At 39.6% G+C, this 25,308-nt stretch overlaps 3 protein-coding genes across 6 annotated transcripts in view; all 3 read left to right on the plus strand.

Moving 5' to 3' along the window:
- The window catches only part of fam189a1 (family with sequence similarity 189 member A1), a 76,486-nt gene extending 74,754 nt beyond the window's left edge, over nt 1-1,732 (plus strand). The window contains exons 11-12 of the mRNA XM_063881985.1: nt 251-573; nt 818-1,732. Of these exons, the coding sequence (XP_063738055.1) occupies nt 251-573; nt 818-1,009 (515 nt within the window). The 3' untranslated portion in view covers nt 1,010-1,732. The remainder of the gene's footprint in view (nt 1-250; nt 574-817) is intronic.
- Nucleotides 1,733-2,777: 1,045 nt separating this feature from the next.
- Nucleotides 2,778-13,400, plus strand: golm2 (golgi membrane protein 2). 4 transcript variants are annotated; one of them, XM_063881012.1, is made up of 10 exons: nt 2,778-3,869; nt 7,220-7,274; nt 7,395-7,497; nt 7,894-7,984; nt 8,113-8,236; nt 8,497-8,577; nt 8,989-9,267; nt 9,783-9,920; nt 11,221-11,388; nt 12,354-13,400. In XM_063881012.1, exons 1-10 carry the CDS (start codon nt 3,543-3,545, stop codon nt 12,428-12,430), a joined length of 1,443 nt encoding a protein of 480 aa, XP_063737082.1. In that variant the 5' UTR covers nt 2,778-3,542; the 3' UTR covers nt 12,431-13,400. The 4 variants fall into 4 exon arrangements, with proteins under 4 accessions (XP_063737082.1, XP_063737081.1, XP_063737084.1 ...); XM_063881011.1 differs by having other exon boundaries at nt 2,779-3,869; nt 8,494-8,577; XM_063881014.1 differs by lacking the exon at nt 11,221-11,388 and having other exon boundaries at nt 2,780-3,869.
- A 382-nt stretch (nt 13,401-13,782) lies between these two features.
- Nucleotides 13,783-24,405, plus strand: ctdspl2b (CTD (carboxy-terminal domain, RNA polymerase II, polypeptide A) small phosphatase like 2b). The gene is made up of 13 exons (XM_063881015.1): nt 13,783-13,962; nt 16,824-17,020; nt 17,841-17,970; nt 18,063-18,212; nt 18,663-18,911; nt 19,025-19,121; nt 19,489-19,600; nt 19,719-19,805; nt 20,033-20,095; nt 20,189-20,268; nt 20,465-20,591; nt 21,305-21,400; nt 21,517-24,405. Exons 2-13 carry the CDS (start codon nt 16,847-16,849, stop codon nt 21,580-21,582), a joined length of 1,431 nt encoding a protein of 476 aa, XP_063737085.1. The 5' UTR covers nt 13,783-13,962; nt 16,824-16,846; the 3' UTR covers nt 21,583-24,405.
- Nucleotides 24,406-25,308: the final 903 nt, after the last annotated feature.

Below are 25,308 nucleotides of genomic sequence, written 5' to 3' on the forward strand. Positions count from 1 at the left end.
ACTGTCCAGTGGAAACCAACTTTGGGGATCTTTAGTTTTTTTTCAATATGCTGAAAGATTAGTTTAAAAATATTACAAAGCTGGAAACAAAATGCAATCCTAAATCAGTTATAACTTAGCTAATATGAAAATGTGCTACATCAATCAATTAGACAACTGTGATGTCACTTCACCCAAAGCACTTAATCCACCAGCATTAACCTTGATTTTAATTCATTTAATGTTTTTTTCCTTCCTGTTTTATCGTCAGAGCCAACAGACGTTACAACAGGCGTAGTTGGAGTTAAACCCAGTCACTTAAGTGTGAGGAAGCAACAAAAGGATGGCAAGAAAGTTGACGTCCCCCTTAAACCCCGTGCTCTTCACACACACTCCTCCCATGAACGCCCACACTCCCTGGCTGACTTTAAGATGTATAAAGACACCAAAGTACTGGTGGCCAAGTTCCTGGAGCACTCAAGCTGCAGTCTACCTCCTGAAGTCCAGCAGGTTGTCAACAACATCAAGTGTGTCATCAAGTCAGATGAAAAACACATGGAGGAGGCCATTTATAGTGCCAACGTCATAGATCAGGTAATTCATTTAGACAGCGTTTGTCCAATGACAGCAGTCTGTGGGCCTGTTTATAGTTTTTTATGTGTTAACTGTATACGTATATCCGATTAACAGCCCTCTCAGATGGTATTGCTCGATGGATTATGCCAACAACTACGCTGTAACTGTTGTTCATAGGAAAACTTTTAAATGTTGAACACACAAAACAGACAAATAACGATGTGTTTATATCTTTATTTTTTGACTACGTGTTGTTGCACAGGTGATGACCCAGCGCATCATTGGCAGTCCCAGGAAGCGCGGTCATGAGGATCTTCACCTTCAGAGCTGTGGTGCTTTGAGTTCGTCCCCTTCGATGCGCCGTCCTAAACATCTCCCACAAACAACCAGTGCCTCCACCAATCCACTGGACTCCTCTGAACAAAGCCTTGAGTGCAAAGAAACTATTCTCTGACCACTCTACCAACAAGGACGATCAAAACTCTGAGGGCATTTCTGAGTGCTGGTGTTGCAGCCACGCTTTGCTGTGCAGCCGATGTCTGTAGAGTAATGAACAACTCTTCCTGCAGTGAAAGATCATTTATTTTCTTGTGTGACTGCAGCACAGGCCAACTGAAATGGTCTCATAATGTATCTCCTCGTGCCCTGTGAGACCGTACCAAGTCATCTGCAGAAATGGTAGCAAACTCAGACTGAGCCTGCCAGTATCTGTAGTGGCTTCTTTCTCATCAGAAAAACAAAAGAATGTTTCTCCCTCAGGGGATCTTTTCTACAGAGTTTCATCTCAAAAAGAATTTCAAAAACAAACAAACAAACAACAAACACACAGCTGGAAAGTGTGTATCTGTGACTCAAAGAAAAGGGAGATTGTGTTTTCAGTATTCCTCTTGTCCTCATAAGAAACAGAAAGAAATATGTTTGTAATAAACTGAACTGAATGGACTGGGCATTTCTAGCCATTTCTTTGCAGGCTTTGTGGAACTGTTTCTGATAGGGTGGTGAATATGTGTGGTGCAGCTGGTTAGAAAACATCACAGATTGTGAATTATTTAACTTACCTCATTGTGTTACAATTCTTATCAGTGTTACAATAAAATATGAGTTTGTATCTTGCGGTTCCTGTTCTTATTTCAATTAACATTTTGTATCATTTGGATTCTGTTTGTCAGACTGTATGTGTCCGAACGTTTGAACATCTGATGTTATTTAACAGAACTGACTAAAATAAAACAAACAAAGGACCAAACAGTAGCCCTTCCATAAATATCTATATCTATTTATCTACATATCTAATAGCTTCCATGGGGGAGCTAATACATGTTTTGTTCTTTAAATCAAGTTAGTGATTGCAGAAGTAACTACAATTGCAATGCCATTAACCAATACAGCAGCAATTCTCACTGCAACCAGACTAAGTGACATGCAATATTCATGCAAGTCAAGTTTGACAACATTTCTGAAGTCAACTTGCTGGTGTGGAAAGCATCTAGATAGTCTGGTTTTAAATCAAATAGCATTGGCACTCAGCACCTGAATATTCCCGGTAATCAATGCATATAATGCTTTTTAACGCCAATCAAAAATAAAATACATTTAGTTATCACTTATTTGATAACAAGAGGGATTTTTTTTTAGTTTACACACTTCATCAATTGATAATAAGAAGTAAGGTATGAGCGCGGGCCCATGTTTGAATGAATAACAATATTTGTTTAAGTAGAAAAAGCACAACATTTTTTGTTTTCTAGACTGACACGCAATACTTGCAAATCACAAATCTGGACCTTAATGTCATTATAACTGTAAAGTGTTCTTTCAGACAGCCTTGTGCATCCGGTCGTTGGACACTTCTGCCAAACGGAAGAACATAGAAGCCCTTTCTGTCAGAAATTCCATTTGTTTAGAAAACACAGGTTATTTGTTGGGTTAAGAACAAATGATTCGTTTGTTTTAAAATACCCTTCCTGGCATAAAGACATAAAGATAGACTTCCCATACGTTCGCAAGTATGCGACGTTTTCATAAAGTACCTCCTAATATCACTTTTGCCATCAAAGTCTAAAGACCAAAGTGTACACATTATGTCTGCGGTGTGAAATCTTGCTCATAGGTCAAAAATAAAAGCCATAAACAGATAAATTATGCCACGCGTCCTTTGTGCTGCTACCAGGGCTACTACACCGGACCTTTATTTTGAAATGTATTTAGTAGTAGACACCGGAAATTGCGCAGGTGGATGGCAGCTAGCTTCACACAGCGCACAAATCATGTTTGTTAGGCAGCGAAAGGTAGAGAGTCAAATACAAAGCCTGTGTCCTTAGTGATTGTCAGGATTTGGCTAAATATATTTCGAGGATTACTCCCGTCTTCCGAAAGAAGAGACGACACTTTTGTGTGAGACAGGCGCTAGAATGAATTCTCGCATCTATCGTTGTTGCTAGCTAGTGTAAAGCGGTTAGCAGCGTTAACGTCAATAGGAGCTAACGTTAACGTCAAATCAGTACCGACAATCATCACTGGTACTGTTTGACGGCGATTCTGTGATTAACGGAGCTCCAAACCTCAGCGTATGCATCATACAGTTTACAAGTGTGCAGCGTAAATGATGAGCTTCAGCTAACACAGCTAGCTTTATGATTAGTGTTTGCCTTCCTCACTGCCACGGTGCTGTGTGTCCACGTCTAGTGTCGTCTGCTGTGTTTAACGGGGCCAGCTGAGCTAGGCCACGTCCGTGCGGGCGTATTTCATCTTCCCCACTGACATTGAACCGTACACAGAGAAGATGCCTTCTGTGCGGAAGGAGGAAGGAGAGTAAAATATCAGTAGATATGTGAAAAGTCTTGATCCTTCATGACTGTGTGTCTGTTTAGTGTTTGCTTTTTCGAGCGGTTGCCGCATAAGCACGGCATGTCACGTAGACGGATGTGTTTTACAGACTACTCTCACTGAGTCTGCAGGCTGAAGTAACGTTAGACTTTGTTTTTGAAATGGTTGGGTTTGGTGCAAACCGACGGGGAGGCCGCCTCCCGTCCTTCATCCTGATATTCTTGATGGTGATCATCGCCATACTGTCTTTCAACTACTGGACAGTGTCCAACAAGCACGGACGCTTGCTGGATGAGCTGCTGGAGGTGCAGACGCAGGTGAAGCGCACGGACGCGGCGCGGAGCCGGCTGGAGAAGCGGAACTCCGAGTTGATGGTGCAGGTGGAGACGCACAGGAAGCAGATCGACCAGAAGGAGGTGGACTACAGCGTGCTGGAGGGCAAACTGCAGGCCCGGGAGACGCTCATCAAAAAGTGTGCTGATGAAAAGGTATAGTAGCATTGTCTCATCCCAACCCCGGACTCATTTCACCATATCCACTAGAATCTAGGAGTATAAGAAGTAACCAAAGCTCTCTCTGACTGGCATACGCCTTCTGACTAAATCATTCTCAAGTAAAGATGTGTGTCTGTATGTTGGCCATGACTGTACACCAGTCATGACCAACATACAGACACACATCTTACACAGTCACAACAGTGGTGGAAGAAGTACTTGGTTCCAATAATTAAGTAAAATCTAAAAAATACTTCATAACCAGTTATGGACTCAAAATGTTACACACGTAATACTGTACGTAAGTTTTGTAAGTGCAATGTGTTTCTATAATTTCTCTATTTGGAACCAATTTTACATACTTCCTGTTTTGAATCATATCACTTTTTGTTCAATAAAAAAAATAAACTAGGTGTCTGATAAACATAGTTCAGTAAAAAGTACAATATTTCCCTCTGAGACGTATTGGAGTAGAAGTATAAAATAGTATACAACATAACCTACTTAAGTAAACGTTATGTCATGTCCAAATTGTAATTGTACTTAGCTTCATGCTGCCACTGCTACTGTTGTCTTGCAATATTTAATTTAGGGGTGGGGGCATATTTTCCGAGTATACAGTAATATGGATATAGAAACAAAGCAGCTCTATTGTTCACTACACTAAGCTAGCCAGTAAGTAAAGAACACATAACTGTCAGGCATTAAGAACAAGTTTATATTTAAATTTACATCTCAACATTACAATAACCTAAATCTCTTCAAGACACTAGGGGTAAATTATATTGCTGTGATCTTCCATCTCGGTGTCAGATGCAGCATTTACATTAAATCTTCTGTATTTTATGATGGAGGAGGGTCATATTTACTCTAAAGAGGCATGGTGATGGAGTCATTTTAAAGAAAGCAATGATGTGTCTATTAGTCTATGGTACCAAGTTTCAGATGTAACATCAATGTGTCCTTCATGGAAACCAACAAATGTATCCCTTTTATAGGTTTAAAGAAAATGGGTAATGGTGTTGTTTCACTACCTCTCAGCCATTTGTATAGTATCTACGTTTGGCACACTTGTATGCTCCACAGGGCTATTCCCATCTCTTGCCCTGTTTAGTGGACCAGCCAGCAATTCTTTGGGTTTTGTGTCCCAGCACCCTCTGAACATCAGTGTGTGTCCAGTTGCCCTGGGAGACAATTAGACCACAGGTGGAGGGGTCCTGTAATTTGCATTCAGTCTGACATGCTTATTTCTCATGACAAGTATACATTTGTTTAACCTATGGTAATCCTGTTTGTGGCGTAGCGTAATAGTCATACCTCATCCAGTGGACCTAAACTAGTAGACTATAGACATTTTGAGAATAAGCAGAAGATTACTTTACAACCACCTCTTTGTGAGAAAGGTTGGATCCTAATAGGCAAAATGTATGATTACCCATTGACAAAGAAGGATGTGTAAACTAGGAGGAAGGCCATGAGCAGCAATTTGTAGTTTTGGTGACAAGCTGTCCTTGAGCACATAGTCAGATTCCTCCTGTCTTAGTAAGTTCCTTTCTGAGCAGGGGGTTATGCTGCTTATAATGGGACACATGCATACATAATGGTTATACATGTGCAGCAAAATAAAACTAGCCTGTATTTTATAATAGTGAATTTGGTATGTATGTATTTTTGGATGAATAAATCCACAAGAGTCATTTGTCAATCTGATGGGGAACATTTTAATTCCGAATGGTTTTTCCTACCAACCCTCACACAATGTTTGTGTGACTACTCCCATTTTATGTTGCCAAAACAAATAAGCGCAAAACAACGGCCCTGTAACAGTTATCCTTCTTGTTATGTGGCACTGTATAATCATCTTCAAACTGACATATTTTACTGACCATTAAATGTTTCTTTTCCCAATGTGTATTCATCATTTATGACACCAAAATCTGTCTTGGCAGCTAAATTATTTGACACTGTTTCACTGTTGGTGTAAGAGATTAACACAAATGTAGCCAGACTGGGTTTTGTCCTGTTATTGAGGCCAATAAAGATGGTGACGTGTGGAATAAAGAGGAGCCTATGCTCCCTTGTTTCTTGTTAGTAACTCAAGTATCCGGCTCCATGTTCCTGTAATCAAGATAAGGGGAGGTTTTGAATTGCAGTTCTTCCACTCCTTTCTTTTGTCAGCAGTCCAACCCTGTTTCAACACAGATCCTCACTACATACAGCGAGAGGCCTGCAATGCAGAGAACACAGGGACAGTTGAGTCTTGAGTGGCTTCCACATAGTACAGCATATACAATGTTGTACCTATTGGAATAATGCAGGAAATACAGGAACAAATAATGCCAGCCTATAGATCTTTATACAGTCTGTAAAGATTCTGTCTGTCTGTACAGGAAGCTGTTAAGGACTTAGGAAGTGACAGACTAAAGCTTAACATCACTTGACCTTCATGCTGAATTTAGTGGCTGCTCTTTCCTTGTTCCCTTCTGTTTCTGTCAGTTATAACTGTAATATGGCTAATGCTCGTCAAAGTTAATCTGTATTTTGACAGAAGAATAATTCTCGTAATATCCACAAAGGCTGCACTTTTTTGTGGACTTTTGATACTGTGTTTCTGCTATAAAACGTGCCACTATTGTATACAAGTGGGGCCATAATTATTCAAGATAACCACAGGTTTTGATTTTCTCAAGGGCAAACTAAAAGTTTTTATCAGCTAGGTTTAAAACCTACAGGGATAGTTTGATACTCAAAGATAGTTTATGTTTCACTTTAGGTCCAAGGTCCAAAAGTTTTCCTTTCCTCTGTTTGCCTCCTAAACCTACTGCCACACATCCGTACTGTTTGCTTTTATAGAGCGGTGTATTGGCCTTTATTACGGCGAACAGGGATTTCTAGTTTCCTGGTCTCTCAGTGTAAGTGAAGTGAGTAAAAAAATATCATAAACCAGTTTGGGCTACCAATTTCTGTGCTGTTATTTTCTGCTAAGTATTTCTCAGCATGAGAACAGCGCCCAGGCATTTAATTACAGGCTAATACCCGATCCTGATTTTGATGAGCAGAAGCGCATTGCCTTGTAGCAGTAACTACTCGTCACAGTGGTGCCATCTGTTTGTGCTGTGACGGCTCGTTACACAGATAAACAAGATAAACTTGTTCCTCTTTGTTTTCCTTGCGTTACTTTCTATAAAGTCTAATAATTATAGAACCTGTTGCCGATTTAGTATTCTATGGCTTAGCAGGTACCTCCTATACGCTTTTGTTCTATCAGTTTAGGGTGTGAAAGGGAACATGTAGCTCTCCTTTAGGTGATAAGGCTTCTGAACACATTTTCTCTCTTCTGACAGATGAAGGTGCAGAGTGATGTCACTGCCCAAATGACAGAAATACAAAGGCTGAAAGGTAAGACTTATCTCTATCTGACCAACAGAGGGCACTATCCAACTCTCTGTGTCTTCAGAAAATATATTTTATTTAAAACAATAAAATGATGTATATATGTGTTTGTGTGACTGCCCACAGAGCAGCTAAAGGAGCTGAAGCAGGAGTTCATTAAACAGGAGGAGCAGCTTAGAGAAGTGAAGAAAAATAGCACTACCTTGGAAAGGAAGCTGGAGTATGAGAGGTACGTTAAATCGTTACAAGTTCTTGTCATCCTTAATTATTGCCCTGTGTTTTTCCTTGGATATTCACAGTTTCTCACTTCTAAAAAAACTTGTGACATATCTACAGCTCTCGAGTTTGTGCTTATTATTATCAACTTTTATGTCAACTTGCTGGTTTTTGAATGACATACTCACTGTAGTTTGCTGATATTAGTTAATTGTTAACTGTTGAATCTTAACTTACTATTTACTTTGGTTTTTGTAAGTTTTCATAAGGTAAAAACATATTTCGAAAATATATTTCTGCTTACTTTTGCAGTTTTTCAGAAAAGTATGTCCCTGCTATTTGTACAAATAATTGTTATAGTTTCTTGAAAGTATGTTTGTAAAAGTAACAATGCATATTTGTTAACTAGTTTACAGTGTGGACGTCAGATTGCACAACTGAAGGATGAGTATGAAGAAACAAAAAAGAGCCTGGAAGAACAAACATCAAAGCTTCGACAGGTTGCTATTTATTTTTAAATATCACCAATCAAGAAAGTGACATTTTTTATAACTCTTTAGTTAATGGGGGAATAATGTATAATATCTAACTGTAAATCAAGCTAAAGCTCCCTTATTTAATTCTTCAGAGTGTAATAGACGGCCAAAAGGCTGCAGGGGCAGGAAGACACACAGATGGAGCACCTGTGGGGGAGATGGCTGGAGAGCGCCATACAGTGGCCACTCACCGGCATGACAGTCCAGTTTTAAAAGGTACACTGGATGTGACGTGTCAACCAAAGCTTAAACTGTGTTAAATGTTTTACCTTTTATTCATATACACTTTCAAGATAAATGTAGTATTTGATACCAATTGGTAATATAGTTATGTATAAGATTTCATTGATATACCTATGCTCTGTTTGTTTCCTGTGGTTGGCAATCCCTTTTTTATGCAACTATTTACAAATGGGCTTATTTAATGTCAACCTGTCCACTACTGAAGTCACATTCTCTGTGCTCTGTTACAGAAGAGATGGGTAAGCCTGGCAGTGATGCTGGTATGCCTGGTATTGAAGACAGTGAGGTGGGGAAGATCGACGATGTGCAATTTGGTAAGCCTTCTTTTAGGGGGACATTTTTTAAGGCAGTATGGGGAGTGCAAGGTCAAGTAAAATGGGAATTAAGATGACTATTTATAATAATAATAATAATAATAATAATAATTATTATTATTATTATAATACTGTACACTTCAATGAAAAGACAACTTAACATAATTTATCTAAAACATTAAAAGTGATTCTTTAGTGATTGTTTAAAAGAGGGCAGTGAATATTCTAGTCCTCATTTCCTCAGGTAAGCTTTTCCAAAGAAATATTAAGGAGTTAAACAGTAGTTTACAGGTTAGAAATCTGTCAAATTGAAACAAAATCTGGCTCCACTCCTTTGTTTGCCACTGAATGTGGGTTTTTAAGTATATTTGATTTCCCAAAATTCACACTTGCCATCCCATTTATCTACAGCCTTGAAGAAGCCAGCCATCACGCAGAAGCACGATGAGGCCCCTGATGTGGTTGTGGGAGCTGGTGCGGGACCTGGAGTCGGGGCAGCTGATGGCCCCGGGGGCCAGGGCCTGTCTCTTGATCAGCCTGTGCTGCAGCAGGACCGAGTAGAGGCTCGAGCAGCAGTGATTGAAATTCCCGGTATCATCAAACAGGCAGACAAAACCATAGTGTTTGAAGAAGACAACAAGGCCGTAATTAAGGCAGACGAAATAGGAGAACAGCAGAGACAACTTCATGGTACAGAATGCCTCACATCCATATCATTGGTTTTATTTACAGATGTCTTCTTCTTTTTTTACCCATGACCCCGATCTGAGTCATTTAATGTTTCCTGCGAGACTGAATTCCAAACTGAACTTAGTTTCTCTTCAAATCAATCCAGTGTATATGCTTTGCAGCTGAATAGCTCAGCATTGCATTTTCATGCACTCACAGGGGGAATGTGCTTGTGTGTTTTAATTATTCCAGGTACAAGTAACAGCAGAGAATTATTATCTTTGTACATTTTTTGGATTTTTTTCCCAGTCTTGTGTAACATCTCTTAAAAGGTCGAGTGCCATATTAAAGAACACATATGTAGAAGGTTTGCTACATTATGTTTTATGAATGACAGGTTATAAAACGGGCAGTAATATGCCCTCGATTGTGGGCAAGTAGCTGTGCTGTAGCTCAGATTTAGTTATAGCATGTAAGGAGGTGGTTTACAACAGATCGTCCACACAACAAAACCTAACCGTGTTTCTTATTGTCAGCTCCTGATAATGTCAAAGATGACATCGAACACTTGAAGGGGATTCCTCTGCCTCCTAACCCAGCACAGGTGCCCAACCCCCTCCAGCCTCACCATGCCAAAGACCAAGTTCCAGCAGAGCTAGTGCACCACCGCCAAAGTGAGTTCCTCCTCCACACTTTGAAAAAGATAAATCATTTGCAAGGGCATTTTGGTTTGGAGAAAATGTTTTTTTATTGACTTGTTGACTTGATCAGTTTTTAAGGTATGGGAAAAATAGGACCACACAAGAGAAAGTACATTTCTGTTAGCACTGCCTTTGTGCTTAGCTGCTGCCTCCCAGTTCACTGTGATCTATGTCAACTCAGAGGGTGAAATACAACTTTGAGTCATGCTGTCTGTGTGACTTATGCCCATTACTAACTGGTTCCTCCCCCACTTCTACATAACAGATTTTCATGAAAGTCAGTTGTAAGTCATGTCATGTAAGTCATGTCTGAGTATGGCTAGGAGCTCTGTCAGGGAGGAGAGATGGCTCAGTTGCAGAGGAGAGGAGACAAATCACACACACCTGGCTCCCAGATGATCCTTTCCTGCTGCCTGGCTTCTGCTCTGCTGCCTTCTCTCGCTCCTCCTGCTCTTCCTCTGTTTTCATATGCTCTATGCTTTCATCTCCCTTACGCCCTTACACTGACTGCATTCAGTTCAAGTCTTCATTTTGTTTTTCTTCTAATCTTCTGCCTCTGATTTCATTATACTTGCATCCTATTATGACAAATTAACAGCGACACCCACCAGATGTCTCATTTTTGGCAGTGTCTGGTTCTCACTAGACAGGCACAGCTCGAAGAGGGCCTGGCTCAGAGAGTCTGGAGTCCTAGCCAGTCCTGTCGTGATAAAAGGTGTCATCTGAAATCAGATAGGAACACAGACTGCCTCTGATGCCTGTGTCATTATAGATCAGAAGGCAAAACACACTATGTTTGCCCATATGCTATAACGGTTATCATTTTCTAACCATTAGATATTATTTCATTCATTCAATAAAACATCACACTTACTGTACCATGAGTTGAATCCTCACTTCCTCACAGTACCAACAAAAAATAAACATCAGATTGGATTTACAGCAGGGCTATTGTATGTGATTGATTGCATCGTAAAGGTGATTCAATCATTAACTCAATTAGTGCTTGATGCTCTCCAGAGTTTACACAGTCCCTCATTACAAAGGGAACCCTATTTGTTTCCACTCACTCTGCTTTCTAGTCCACACTTGTCTTCTTATTACAATCTGTCACCTTGTATCCATGCACCTCTTCATCTTTGTCATCCGCTTGATGCGATCACTTATTCCTTCATGCATTCATTATGCAGTATTTCATCCATTCCTTGCTGTCTTCCTACAACTGCCTCCGCTTCCCTCCCTTCCTGATGAGGCCCTTCTCTGCCTCCTGCAGGCCGGTTCTTTGATGAGAACGAGTCCCCAGTAGATCCGCAACACGGCTCTAAGCTAGCGGACTACAATGGGGATGATGGGAACGTTGGTGAGTATGAGGCCGACAAGCAGGCCGAGCTGGCCTACAATGAGGAAGAGGATGGTGATGGTGGGGAGGAAGACGTTCAAGGTGAGCCAGGCCGGGGGACTGCCTGTCCAGATGTGTATCCACCATTCCTCCCTTGCTACCTCCCTCCACCCCTGTCCTGCTGCCGCCCCCTGCATTTGTCCCAACAGTTAGAGTAGCTCACAGTACCCTGAGTTTGGTCTATGAATCATTCATAAACTCCACATATTTTAGAATTACGACCAAAACACCTTCAAGGTCAAAGCAAAACTGCCATGTATGCAGACATTGTTTATTGTGTAAGCCCAGTACAATCTGAGCACCATGTAAGGGGAAACTTGTGGTTCTGTGAGAGTAATTCAGTGTCCATCTAGTATTTTTCTCTCCTGCCTGTGCTTCTTTTTAGCTATACCACCTGTCTGTGCCTACCACACATCTGACCCACATCTAGAACAGTAGATAAATATAGCTCACTGTGTTTGTGAATGTGTCTGTGTTCTCCTGAAACATTGAAACGCATGTCCATGCTTTATTTCTGTGTTATTTTTTCCTACCATACAATTTTGATTGCCTTTTAGATTAGATGTGTATTATTGAATTAGATTGCATTTTGATACTACTTTTATTTTAAATGGCTGTTAATTCTTTTTTCATGTTATATCAGATTTTTTTTTTCATTTATTTTGGATTAGTCCATTGTTGCAAAATCAGCAGAATGATGAACAAAGCCCTCTATGGGAGTTTCATTTCAAACCCACTGTATTAAAAAAAAATATTTTAACAATGAAAACATAAATCCTGACACTTGTTACCCAAGTGCAATTTATGTGATCATTTATTTTATGGATGTAGGCTGTTATAGTTTGTTTTCTATTGATGTCATTGGAGTGAAAGGGAGTACATTGTTAAGATAATCCACTTAGCTTTATACATCTTCATTAACAATGGAATGTTGTTTCAGCACTTCACTACATGTATTGTTTGTTATTAAATCTCTAATGCTTGTGTTGCTTTCTATTTTTTCCTAGATGATGAAGATCGAGACATGCAAGGAGACCGGGCTGTGGATTATGGGAAAAGACATCAAGCCATTGACATTCTTTGAATGGGAAATCATTCAGCTCTAACTCATTAAAAAAATTCAGACCCTATTCTACAAGTTTTTGAGGACATAGTTTGAACATCAATAACTTTAAGAATTTATAGGATGCATCCTCAATGTCACGGACTATCATAAAAACAGACGTTGCAACTAATGAATTAATTCTAAATAACATACTATAATACAAAGAAAAAAATCATGGCATTGTCTGGAGCTGCTGGTGATTTGCTAATGGTTCTAAGTTATGGCAGTAAGGATGATATACTGTACACTGACTGTTGAGCTTTGTGATTTGATACCTGCCATAGTTCATACAAAGGGATCTGAAAGAGCCCACAGCTGAACTTCTGAGGTTGAACTGTGTTTTGTTTTTACTGTTTCTTTCAGGTTGCTATTGCTTGATAAAATCAAACTCTTCACCTGGGATGTTTATCAAAGACACTAATACGGCATTCCGCCTTTCTAACATAATTTTGGGACTTTTACATGGAAACCTTTTTTTTGTTTGTTTTTGTTTACAGTGGGAATGCATTGCAAATGCCAAGGACTTTGCTTAAGGCCTATTAAATCAATTACTTTCCTTTGTGACACACACTTGAAAGTGCTCCTTGTTCTGTTTTTTTTTTATGATGCCATTGCATGCATATGAAACTTTTTTTTAATAATAATCAAACTGAGCAAAATACTGATGCTTAAGCAATACTTAGAGCTTTGTTAGTATCCTCCAGTGTGCAAAGATTAACCAAGCACATATAAAACTGACATACTGTACACATGCTTCCATTCATGAGGTCTCTTGTACATAATGTAGTTGAAATGTTACCATTTGTACTGAGGAAAACCCAATTACTCACCTTTTTAGGGACATTTGTGACTATGAATACAGTTTGTGCAGCCAGAAAAAAAGTGATTTCTCATGGAAAGGCACATTGAATGTAATTTTATTTTATTAAAGTTGATGCTTCGTGTCATTTTCCGTTGTGAAATTGCTTTAGAGTCAATTGAGATGTGGAAATGAGTTTGTCATCTGTAGTGATTGGATTACTCAGGTGATATGGCTATGTAATGTGGGTCAGCTGTTTTGTAATTGCAAAGATGATGGGATGTTTAGCAGCTGAATATCTTTAGTTCATAATTATGATGCCCTTTGTTTTTCATTGATGATAAAACACATGATATATTCAGCTAGAAATACATACCTATCTGATTGATTGTTGACATTATTCATTTACTAGCATACGGGCAGAGAAATCAAAGCTGTGAGAAGAAAAGGCGGGTGGTAGTGTTCGCTGCAGACTGACTGGTGTTTTTCAGAGGTAAGGGGGTGTGTCTGTGTCCCATACGGGTATCTGCGTTGGAGAGGCTGAGCAGAGGCGGGAAATGGCGCCTGGTAACACAACGATTTGTGGTTTCGGAGACGGTCGTTGAGTAGATGTACAGAAAAAGTCGGATGAGATCACGAAAATAACACGGCTTCTGTTGTGATGGTTAATTGGTATTACATTCTCGTCGCCAGACACTGCGGATCACTTAAAGTAAGTCGATAGCGTTAAGCCTTGTTCGATCATTTGTCTTTTTGGCTTGCGGTTTGTTTAATGTTAGCAAACGACAGGATAAATACTTTCCCTCCCTGCCTATGTACATCTGTTAGCCCGAAGCAGTTTTTCAAAAGCCTATGTAGGGTTAACGCTAAGCTAGTGGTGCTAAGCTAAAACAAGGCCTACCATGGAACTGGCATATTCCTCGTGGACTCGAAATCTCAGTTTTGACTCCCCCTTTAGACTTATGTTATTGATCAACTTATGTTAGAACGTGAAATGTATCTCTTTCCATCCGTTAAAACAACGAGCAGTTAAGGTAGTACGGAGCGTCAGTGTTGGTTAGCTTCGTTGAGGCTAACGCAGTCCAATGGCATTCCACAACTGAGCTGTGCTAACGTCAGCTAGCCAACACCTTCTTACCCTTTTTTGTAAGTCTTCCAATGGGTGTTGAGTTAAGCATGTTTGTGTATCACAATTGAAGAATAGAGTCCCACAACTGCAGCATTGGCTTAAGATAATGTCGACTGTGTCAACAGATAATTTGGTTACCATGTCAGTTAGCTGTTTGATTAATGATGTCTGACGAGTTCCCAAATAAATCTAAGGTTGAACCTGTAAATATCTCCAGGAGACAGTCGGGTCAACCTCATCAGTGAACCAAACACCAGCTAGCCGACTGATATCCCTTACTTTTGTTTATTGTATTAATAAAATGTGTTACAATTTAGGATGCCGCACTGGCTTGCTAACGGTAAGTTAGCCTAATTGGGCTCGCCTTGTTGAAACGCTACCTGGTGCCGAGTTGTTATAACATCTCAAATTACCTGTAGATGTCACTTGTACAATCTAACTATGGTAAAATACACTCTTCGTTTACAAAGCTTTATTGCGAATATGTATGACTCCTGAGTCGATTATACGAGCTCTTTGGTTTAGGTAGTGTAGCTAAATCGAGCTAGCTGCTCAATTAGCTGCAAAGCTTGATAGTCGTGATGCTTTAGTGCAAACGCTGATTTTCTGATTGAGTGAGGCAACCGGACAAATGTCATGTGCTTTAATATTGTTTTCTCAGTTAAAGTTGGTCTTCATAGTTTAGCCACTTCCAAGCTTAGCCTCGTATTAGTTTATTTAACGGGTTGTCCAACAAGCGAGGCCCTGTTTGTTTCTCATCGCTAGCTCGTTCATACAGTGTTGGTGGCATGTTCCTATTTCCCGCTCACTTGCTCGTACCTAGCTGTGTACATGGAGCTTCGTTAGTGGGTGACTTCCTACAGAGGTGAATTTTATGCAGACTTGTTGTTGCCATGCAAGCCGTTGCGAGATGTAATCATACTGTAGGCTAAAAATAACACGCTAGTTATTTGTATTTCGCAAATACAGAAACACATTAAGTACATTCTGATATTAGCAATGTGTACGAATAGGAAGGGGGGGAGACTAAGAGTAACATTCAGTGCACATAATACACAATTTACTAGTGTTCTCAGGATCAACCTCTGGAAACATGTTTAGATGTTATTTATTTTAATTAAATCACATTCCAGGGGCAATGTCATACAGTAGAGAGCAAGGGAGTATGACTCATAATCAATTTAGAGAAACCTGTTGGCACAAGCATATCATTAATTAGAACTTACATTTTTGCTGAAACTGTTACAAAAACTAATGTGATCAAGAGGAGTTTTAAAAAAAACAGTGATTAAGGAAACCCAGTTGTATAATTTGCCTCAACAACACCATGATTTAAATATCCTTGAAATTCAACACGTTTGTTCTGAACCAACAATGCTGTTTGCATATTTAAAAAAAGACTATTTTGAATATGGATTTTGTTCTGGTTTTTGTCCTTTAACTTGTTTTTATTATGAAAGGATATTGAAGGTAAATGTACAGGGGTTAGGTTTTCAATAGCAACCCCTCCATTTATTATGTGAGCTTTGCTAGATGTTGCATAATGTCGAGGAGGGTATCGTCTTTATGTTTTTTATTTTTAGGAAATGTACATTAAAATGTTTTTTAGATTGTTCAACTTCCACTGCATGCCTTTTATTGTTACCATATACTCCAATGCAGTGAGTGAGCATGTGTATTTGTGCGTTCACACAATACACTTCTGGTGAATACACCTCTGTGTAAATGTAAAGCAGATGTAGCAAAGGACATTTACTGTATTTGAGATTTACAGTATGTATTAAGAGGGTGCTGTTGTATGTTTAGGGTAGCTGACAGGTTGTGGATATGTCCAGACACATTTTCAGCCAGCTGCTGTTACATAACCTTAAGAGGCTGGCATGCTTGACTGACAGACAATTCATGTTCGCTGTGAATTGTTTTCTAAGTTTTCCATCGGCATGCACTGGAGGACACCGCTGACCGATATAAATCCCTCAGCTTTAGAGAATAAGGAGTGCATTCCCCTTTAGATCAGATTTCATAAAAATAATCTTTGTCCAGGTTTGCAGTTGTTCCACTACTGCCTGTATTTTGGTTACTCGACATCAACATAGATCTCCCGTATAGATTTTTAATTGTAAATGTGTGTGTGGGTAGTAGTATGTTTTTGGGCAATGTTTTATTTTTTTTACTGTATGAATGGAAGTAAAGCCAGCTGTGGCTGCAATGATCCACTGTGATGTAAGTGAAATGGGATCTTGAGTGCATCCAGATGTTAGCAGAAAAATCCACCAGTATACCTCACTTCTGATAGATACACTCCACAGAAGTATTCATTTTAGAAGCTAAGAGTTGAGGCTCAAGAAAAAGGGTTTCCTTGACGGCAACAACATCTTGGTTTCCTCTTTCTGTTTAGGTATCTTTCCCTGTTTCTGATTTTCTTTTTCCCTTCTCTGAAACAGCCTTACATGTGACTGCTCAAACAATGAGGCTGAGAATGCGTAAGGCGTCTCAGCAGTCGAACCCCAGTCTGGAAAGCCGCCCATCCCGGAGCAAGCGGAAGCATTCAGAGGTAGAAGAGGATCCACCTACTCCTTCCAGTGGAGGGCGGGGTATTTTCTCCACCATCAAGAAGTTCATCAGAGGAAATGCTGTTAAGGTAACCACCTCACTGATCACATCAAATTAGCCTGCTTTTTAATTGACTTCAATGTAAATATGAGGGTGGTCTTTTCTCGGGAGAATTGTGAGAAAACCTTGGCGTGTTTGGTTTAACAGTGCTGCCTTGGCTCTCTGTTTTAAAACTGTATTTAGCACCATGCTCTCCGAGTAAAATACTGTGTGTCTTGGTACATAGTGTCATGTTTCCAAAGAAATGTCTGGAGGAATGCAGCAGCTTCTCTGACAACTCGGACTCGGTTCTAATTTTAGCTTCTTGCTCACAGTCAGGAACAGGAGGCAGTAACAAGTGGAAAAGTCAACTCGACTAAAAACAGACTTTTCCTCTGGATCAAGGCCGGGGCTTTTTGGTGTTTTTACATGATTTTGTTATTTCATGTTCCTTTCTGCATTTACTCATTAAGTCATCATTGAAGACATGTAGCATATTGCTGTAGTTTGCATTGTTAAATAATAAACAAGCTGAATAAAACAAATGTTTTACTATTTATCTAATGGTCTCTATAGTATAGAAGTGTATGATAAGTTCTTGCAGGTTCATTGTATGCCACACCACGGGAACTAGCAACACCCACTCTTTGAAAAAGCAAACTCTTTTGAACTTTTGACTGGTTGATAGGAGCCATAGTTCATAGCAGTCGTTACACTTTGGGATTTAGTCCAATATTTCGCTTATTTCAGAGTTTTGTCATGCAATTGGTGACCGTATTTCAGCACATTTCCCTCACTGTCAGTGAGACGGCCATGCCTGTTTTTATTTAATTACAACCATCTAATATGTGATGTTTTGTCTTTTCAAGGTGCAGCAGGAGAGCCCAGCCAAGAAGACACGCCTCCACTGCGATGGGGATAACCACCTGATCACCTCCACAACCCCGGACACCAACACCCCCCGCAGGACTATCGGCAGGAGGGGCTCCCTCAATGGACGTGAGTGGCATTCAAAGAAAACGTTTATTTCCTTGAATTTATTTTCCACCTGTCTCTGTTAACTTTCTAAAATGTTCATTTCTCCTCTGCAGAGGCAACCAATCATGACAGGAGTAAGGAGAAGCCCAACGGCAGTCTGGAGGAGACGGCGGCCGTTGAATTGCCCACCAGCCCTGTCAGAACCACCCTTCTTGGGACCATCTTCTCCCCTGTTTTCAACTTCTTCTCACCAGCTAAAAATGGTAAGCAGAACCTAAGGTAGCCTGTTCGATTCATGGCAAGCATTATGCAAAACAACTATAGTTTATCTGTACTCACATTTTTCTTTTTATGCTTATGTGACACAGTAGACTTTTTGTCATTTGTGTCAGTAAAGGCTGTATGGAGAAAATGAGTCATGACACTGTTTCTGATAGATAACCTCAATATGGATTGCTACAAAATTGTAGGGTTGCCTATTGGTGCTTTCACAAAATATTTAAAGGATGCCTTTTTTTGATAAATTATCATTTGTGATGGGGATTTGGCTAAGTGGGAAAAGGCTAATAATAGAACAGTCTGGTTCAGAAAATGATATCACTTTACTGTATTTCTGCCTTCTAAACCAGGAAAAGACTTGTATCACAATATCTCCCAGCCATAGGGTCAGTTACATCAGGATGGTATACAGTATTCTGTGTTTTGTTTTTCAGCCTCCTCTGGCTCAGACTCTCCAGACCAGGCACTGGAGGCCGAGGAGATCGTCAAGCAGCTGGACATAGAGCAAGCAGTGGAGATGCCCATCAGCACAGCCACATCCACACAGGAACTGTGTGCCCCGTCTAACTACTACTCTAGTGTATCACAGCTTCCACCTATGCGACCTCTGCACATCCCAGAGCTATCTCCGGCACCGGGAGAGGGAGAGCTCTGTGCTGATGCCGACCTTCCACCCCTCACAGGTAGATGTTGCCGCTAAGAACAGATGAAACTGAGTTTTTATTCATGTTGACGTAATTGTATTCATGTTTCTCATTGTGCTTCTTTTAACATTTGGTTTGTGTTATGGTTCAAGCTCCAGGCTCCAGTCCAGAAATGACATATGTGGACGCTCCTCCTGCCGCTGTACCTCAAGAGGCAACATATGAGGAAGACTGGGAAGTGTTTGACCCGTAAGTAAACAACTGCAGTCTTAGAACATTTCTGTTGTGTAGTCAGACTCTTTGAATTTAGAAAGCAAGGGGAGGTGGGATTGTTTAATAAAGCATGAGAGATCAGCAAAGGGGAAAAGTAACTCTCTGCAATTGAAGTATTGTCTGTAGCACGGTGAGATGTTTGATTTGACGAAGTCCAGACTATGATTAAGTCACATTTATACAGACCTCCCAAGCTGACCCTTTTTACCCACAACAAATAAATAAAACCCACAGCTGTTCTCCACTTAGTTTGAAAACTGAGGTCTAAATTGGTGTCTTAGTTTACGATCAATATTAATAATAACAGAAACTCATTAAGTATGTGTTGTGTTTTGATTTGTAGGTATTTCTTCATCAAGCACGTCCCTCCACTGACAGAGGAGCAGCTCACTCGTAAGCCCGCCTTACCGCTCAAGACGCGCAGCACGCCTGAATTCTCTCTGGTCCTAGACCTGGTCAGTTATACAGTCACAAATTTGTTTATTTTTCAAGTTTATTAAAACTGTTGAGCCCTTAAAGGTGTCCTAAGATTGAGTAAAGTTTCCTTGTCTTTCTCTGTGTTGTGTCCGTTAGGATGAAACGTTGGTTCACTGCAGTTTAAATGAGCTGGAGGACGCAGCACTTACCTTCCCTGTCCTCTTTCAAGATGTCATTTACCAGGTACTCCCTCAGTTTATTTTTAAGATGCCACTAGAGGGGGATGAAATGTCATAGAAAATAAACATTATTTGAAGGAATAAAAAAAGTTAAACTTGTCATACACTTGGATAACTGAAATTCAATAGACAAACCAAAATGAGTATTTCTATAAACCCATTTTGACTTGCAATAAACTTCTGTCTGTGTCTATCATACATATTTGCTTACTTGCTATTTGTTGCGTGCAGGTCTATGTGCGCCTGAGGCCGTTCTTTAGAGAGTTTCTGGAACGCATGTCTCAAATCTATGAGGTAAATATAACCCGATGACTCCTATTATTAAGTTGTTAATCCTATAAACAAATCAGATTTTAAAATGTAACCTTTTTTAACCCCCTTTCCTAGATCATCCTTTTCACAGCCTCTAAAAAGGTCTATGCAGACAAACTGCTCAACATCTTGGATCCTAAAAAGCAGCTTGTGAGGTACGATGTGTTTTTATATTCTGTTATATAACCGCACACCTAACTCAGAACTTGATGCAGGCCTAAGGAGCCAGGGTTGGCATGTGCCACCGCCGAGGTGTCAGTGTTGTGGTTTTCTGAATTATTGATCGCTTTGACCTTGTCACTGATTGATTTTTCTCTCCCTCTCTCTCTCCTCCCTCTACTGTAACTGTAGACACCGGTTGTTTCGGGAACATTGTGTCTGTGTCCAGGGAAACTACATCAAGGACCTCAACATCCTGGGCAGAGATCTGTCAAAGACCATCATCATTGACAATTCACCACAAGCCTTTGCATATCAGGTGAACACTTCAACAAATAAAACACTAGAGGTTCTGTGCGCTCTGGTTACTGACAGGAACACAGAGCATATCTGCAATTGTCAGCAAAGTCGAACAAAGGAAAATGATAGATGAGATGTGCATTAAAACTGGGACTATTTCATTTTTTGTAATGAAATTAAACTGTAGCTTTCAGCATAAGGCTTTTTTTATGATTTTATAAATACCTCTGGTCTGATCAGTATTTCAAATGACAGCAAAAACTTGTATAGATTCTATTGGATCAAATCTGGGCTTAGGTGGAGATGATCAAACTTGGTTGTGACTGGTCGAGCTGCCTTACCTTTCCCTGTTTTTCAAATTCAGGATGTTTCATTCTCAGAGATTGGCATGTGCTGCTCTGATCAACTACCACAAAACCAACAGGACATGAACTGAAAGAGATTATTTTGTGTTCAATGTATTTATCAGATAACCATCTCAGCAGTTGTCTCATTCAGTACATAGGTTTTTTTTTCATTATGATATATTTCATTGTGAGAAATTGGTGTATTTATATTTTGATATGATGAGAGGGGTAAAGAAATTTGAAATGATTAACCTTTAAGAAGCTGGTACCAGAGAACATTGATTTCATCCAGTTAATTGATGACCTTATGGTGATTATCTCAATAGTTGACCACTAATCGATGATCTTATTTCTAATGGAAATGTATCTCTTTTGATCCTGTCAGTTGTCCAATGGGATTCCCATAGAGAGCTGGTTCATGGACAAGAACGACAACGAGCTGCTGAAGCTGGTGCCCTTCCTGGAGAAGTTGGTCGAGATGGTAAGATGTCCTACCTTTTTAAATTTCTACATCACTGTGATATTTTACCAGTTCAGTGAATCTAAGTTGTTGTTTATTCTTCTCCTTTCGTGGTCCTCCCACCTGTAATCTGTCAGAATGAGGATGTGCGGCCGCACGTTCGGGAGAGGTTCCGGCTTCACGACTTGTTGCCCCCAGATTGATCTGACCAGTCTCTCAGAACGGGACAACAACAAAAGACTGAAAACAACGTGCGTGTAAAAAGGCCTTCTTTGGATTACAAACTACAACATTGCCATAACTGTTGACTTTTTTTTAGCCTTTTTTTTTCTCCATTTTTTTTGTTTTAAATCCACTGTTGCTTTTTTTGTTTTTTACTTGAGAAGAGGAACACTTTTAAAGATTTTGGGGACATTTTCTAAATGTATATAGGAGATGACAAACGCTATGAACAAGCTGAGGGAATTCCTCTTTTGACTGACTCTGCAGCTGTGGAGCAGGATATCTCCTCTGCACTAAACTCTGAGGTCTTGGTGCTGGTTAAGTGGATTAAAAAAAGTCACCTGGTAAGGAGGAACTCCCCGACCCGACCCCACCCGAGTCCTTGAACCCAAACCAACACACTGGTGCTCACGCTGACAAATAACCACGCTCGTTTTCAGCAGAAATGACTGGCCTGAAAATCAATCTGTGCATGTGTGTATGTTTACTGCAGGCCACACACACTGATTTGGTGTCTGACAAACCTACGATCTGTAGCCTTTAAAATCATATGCATTCCTCCGTAGCTGAGTCAAGTTTCTATTGTTGGTTGCAGTTTTTTTTCTGGTAAAACTGGTGTTTCATTGTTAAAAAAAAAAAAAAGCGTTTCAAAATGTTTTATTCTGTTTGTAAGATATGATGTTTTAAGGGGTTGTGTACGTTTTTATTGTAAGCCTTTTTTTCTATTAGGAGAACATGGGTGCGTATTAATGACAGTCCACTGCATAGTCAAACTAAATGGATTTACTCCAGGACTTTTAAGTATAGTTTGTTCTCTGTCTAACAAATAGAGGTTTAAATCAATGTGTTGGCTTCACTGTGGTCACAACAAGGCTCTTTAATTAAATGTTAGGATTAAGAATCTACTTACCTGTAAATCAGGCATATAGTAAAGGTTTGAGGGCATTCATTTTCAAAATGATCAACGTTAATCTTTCTTTAATAATAGTATTTGATTTGTCTATAACCGGTATTGTCTTTTTCTCCTAATCAAGTTGTCTGGCTAAACGCAGAGCTCGGTTTCTTTTAGTTGTAATGTGTTTTCAGTAGCATTATGACTCATGTAGCACATCTCTGCCGCTGTGTCAGAAAGTCTATTCATATCTTAGGCCGGACGCTGTACCAGCACATACTGTTTTCACAGCTTCCTTGGCTGTTCCTCCAGCTGTTTTATTTTTGATTTACTTTGTACTTTTTAAGTTCCCTTTTACTCTTGTTATGTTTAGTACAGTTTAAAGCATTGTGTTTAAGAATGGTAACTATATGAATGTGTTTCTGCCTGACATCAGCCTGGACATTCAGACAGTTGACTCTGTTTCTCAACTTTATTTATTTAATATTGAGACAAGCAGTATTCAGACATGTTTTGTTGGCATCCTTACTAAACCTGAGAGGTAAAGAAGGGAAGCCCAACGTGACGGTCCTTGCCCAAACACTTGAGTTGACATGAATTTCTGTGACAAAATGGCATGCATTGTTGACCCTTTTTTACGTTAAAGCAGATGTGAGTGTTTTGATTGGTTGCCTGTACAGTGCGATACGATTCCTCCACTACACCCCCATTCCCTCCCCGCAACAGATAGAAAGAGACAATCAGACCTCAAAGTTCTGCAGACACTCGGCCCTCCTCTGTTGTTTTCAGTGTGCTGTATTTGTTGTATACAGTGATTATCCCCGACCCCTATGAGAACATTTGCCGGGGGAATCGTACTGTGCCCGGCCCAAACTGTCTCTGCTGCTCTCTAAACGCAGGTTCTGCTCCCAGACAGTTGTATCTGTCCAATGTCCGCCTTTCTCCGCTTTTTTAATTTTATTTTTTTCTTCTCCAGAAATAAGAACTAGTTTGTATTGAAGTTAATTTGTTACAGGGCCCAATGGTGTTTGCTAAAGTGAGTAAAGATGTCCGGACTATGAATGTAAATTGTACATGGGGCGAAGTCTTAAGTGTCTTTCTGAAATCCTTATTTTGTTCCCCCCCTCATCAACTAGAACAAGGGATGGCAGCATTTACACGTTGCAGAGGAGGTGAGAACAATATGCAGGAAGAGGAAACATGTCTTGAGGTCCCCCAAAGTTAGCCCGCCCCTCACCCTCAGAGCTCTCGCTATCCTGACTGCCCTCTTTCAGTATGCAAGCCTCACGTTGAAGGTGCGATGTAGCCGGGGTGTGCTCGTCCCCTCAGTGAGATCCTGTGTATGATCAGTCATGGCTTGTTTGTGCAGGATGGGTGGGAGGCCTTCGATACTTTTCACTCAGCTCATTTTAATGTGCATTACCAGTACACTGAGTGTTGTTCAATACATGCAGCTTCATGTTTTAAAAAATCCTTAAAGGAAGGAACATCTTTTGTATTTTTGATTTCAAAAGGCATGTCATATCTACTTTTTAAATGTATTAATGAAGATTTAACTTTACATCAGATGGAGTGTTTTCTTTTTTCTTACAAATATCTGTATGTTTAGTTTAGCGCAATGTCACTGAACTGTTAAACTTAGCATGTAGAGAAAACCGCTTGTTTTGTGGGAAAGTCCTAAATTAAATTTTAATCGTGGCACTTTTTCTGCAGAAAAGAGCAATTGTGTTAATGAAGTTTGTTTTCTTCCAACATTTTAAGCCATTTTACTTGCAACAATTGCTATTTGTGCTGAAGATGTATTTAAAAATGTTTTAAGACATCTGTGTACGCCGTCAGGCTTCAGCTATTGTAAAGTGTATATACAGTTACATTGAATTTGAAAGAAAGTTTTAAAGTTAAAAACCTCTTGCATGCTCTTGTTTTTATTTCTTTTATGTGAAGATGAGGGACAATCGATTACCTCACAGTGGTGTTAGTGTTGGGTGCTGTTGTATAATTATGCTTATTAAGAGATGGATTTGCCCATTTTTGCCTGAAGAAATGGCAAAGGACTCGCATATGAACTGTAGTAGGATTAAACGGCCTTCAAACGTTAGGTTTTTTTATTTTTTTAATGGGCTTTACTGTTCACTTTGCGTTTCACCAGGTTTCAGAGTGCCTATTAATTTGCCAAATTAACTAGTGGATAAAGCAACAGTTTTGCCCCCTTTTATCAATGCTTGTTACGGACTAGCCTCTTTTTTTAACTCCTACCTTCAACTTTGCATTAATAATTTAGCTTTTTATTTGATACAGTTTTTAACTTTATTTGTCGTAGTATTTGTATAGCTTTTGCTAAGTTCACAGTTCAATCTTTTTTTGACCCAATAACAGCCAGCAAACCAATGCCATTTTTAAGAAGTAAGTAAACAAGCATATACAATAAAAAGGAAACATAAGTTTCTTTTTAAATATTATACTTTTTTTTATGATTAAATTCCAGGTGTATTTTAATTGGGTTATCTGTTTAAATATGATTTGTGAAAGCTTCAATGGGTTTTCCACAAAGACATTTAAGCAATGTATGAAATCTCTAAAGTACCTCAATATGTTAGAGCCCATTTAAAAATAAGTTACTACCTTGTTATTAAGTTGATTTGATACGATTTATGTGTGCTTTTTAACAGGGTTGTTAAAAAATGTCCAATATATTTCATTTGAATGACCTACGACCAAAAGCTCTTTGACCATATGAATGACCACCATCAGGCTGCATGTGGGAGCTGTAGTCCGCAGGAGTATTTGAAGCAGATGTCTTTGAAATGGTCCAGCT

This window comes from Eleginops maclovinus, chromosome 4 (assembly GCF_036324505.1).
Source record: "Eleginops maclovinus isolate JMC-PN-2008 ecotype Puerto Natales chromosome 4, JC_Emac_rtc_rv5, whole genome shotgun sequence".
NCBI classification, from domain to species: domain Eukaryota; kingdom Metazoa; phylum Chordata; class Actinopteri; order Perciformes; family Eleginopidae; genus Eleginops; species Eleginops maclovinus.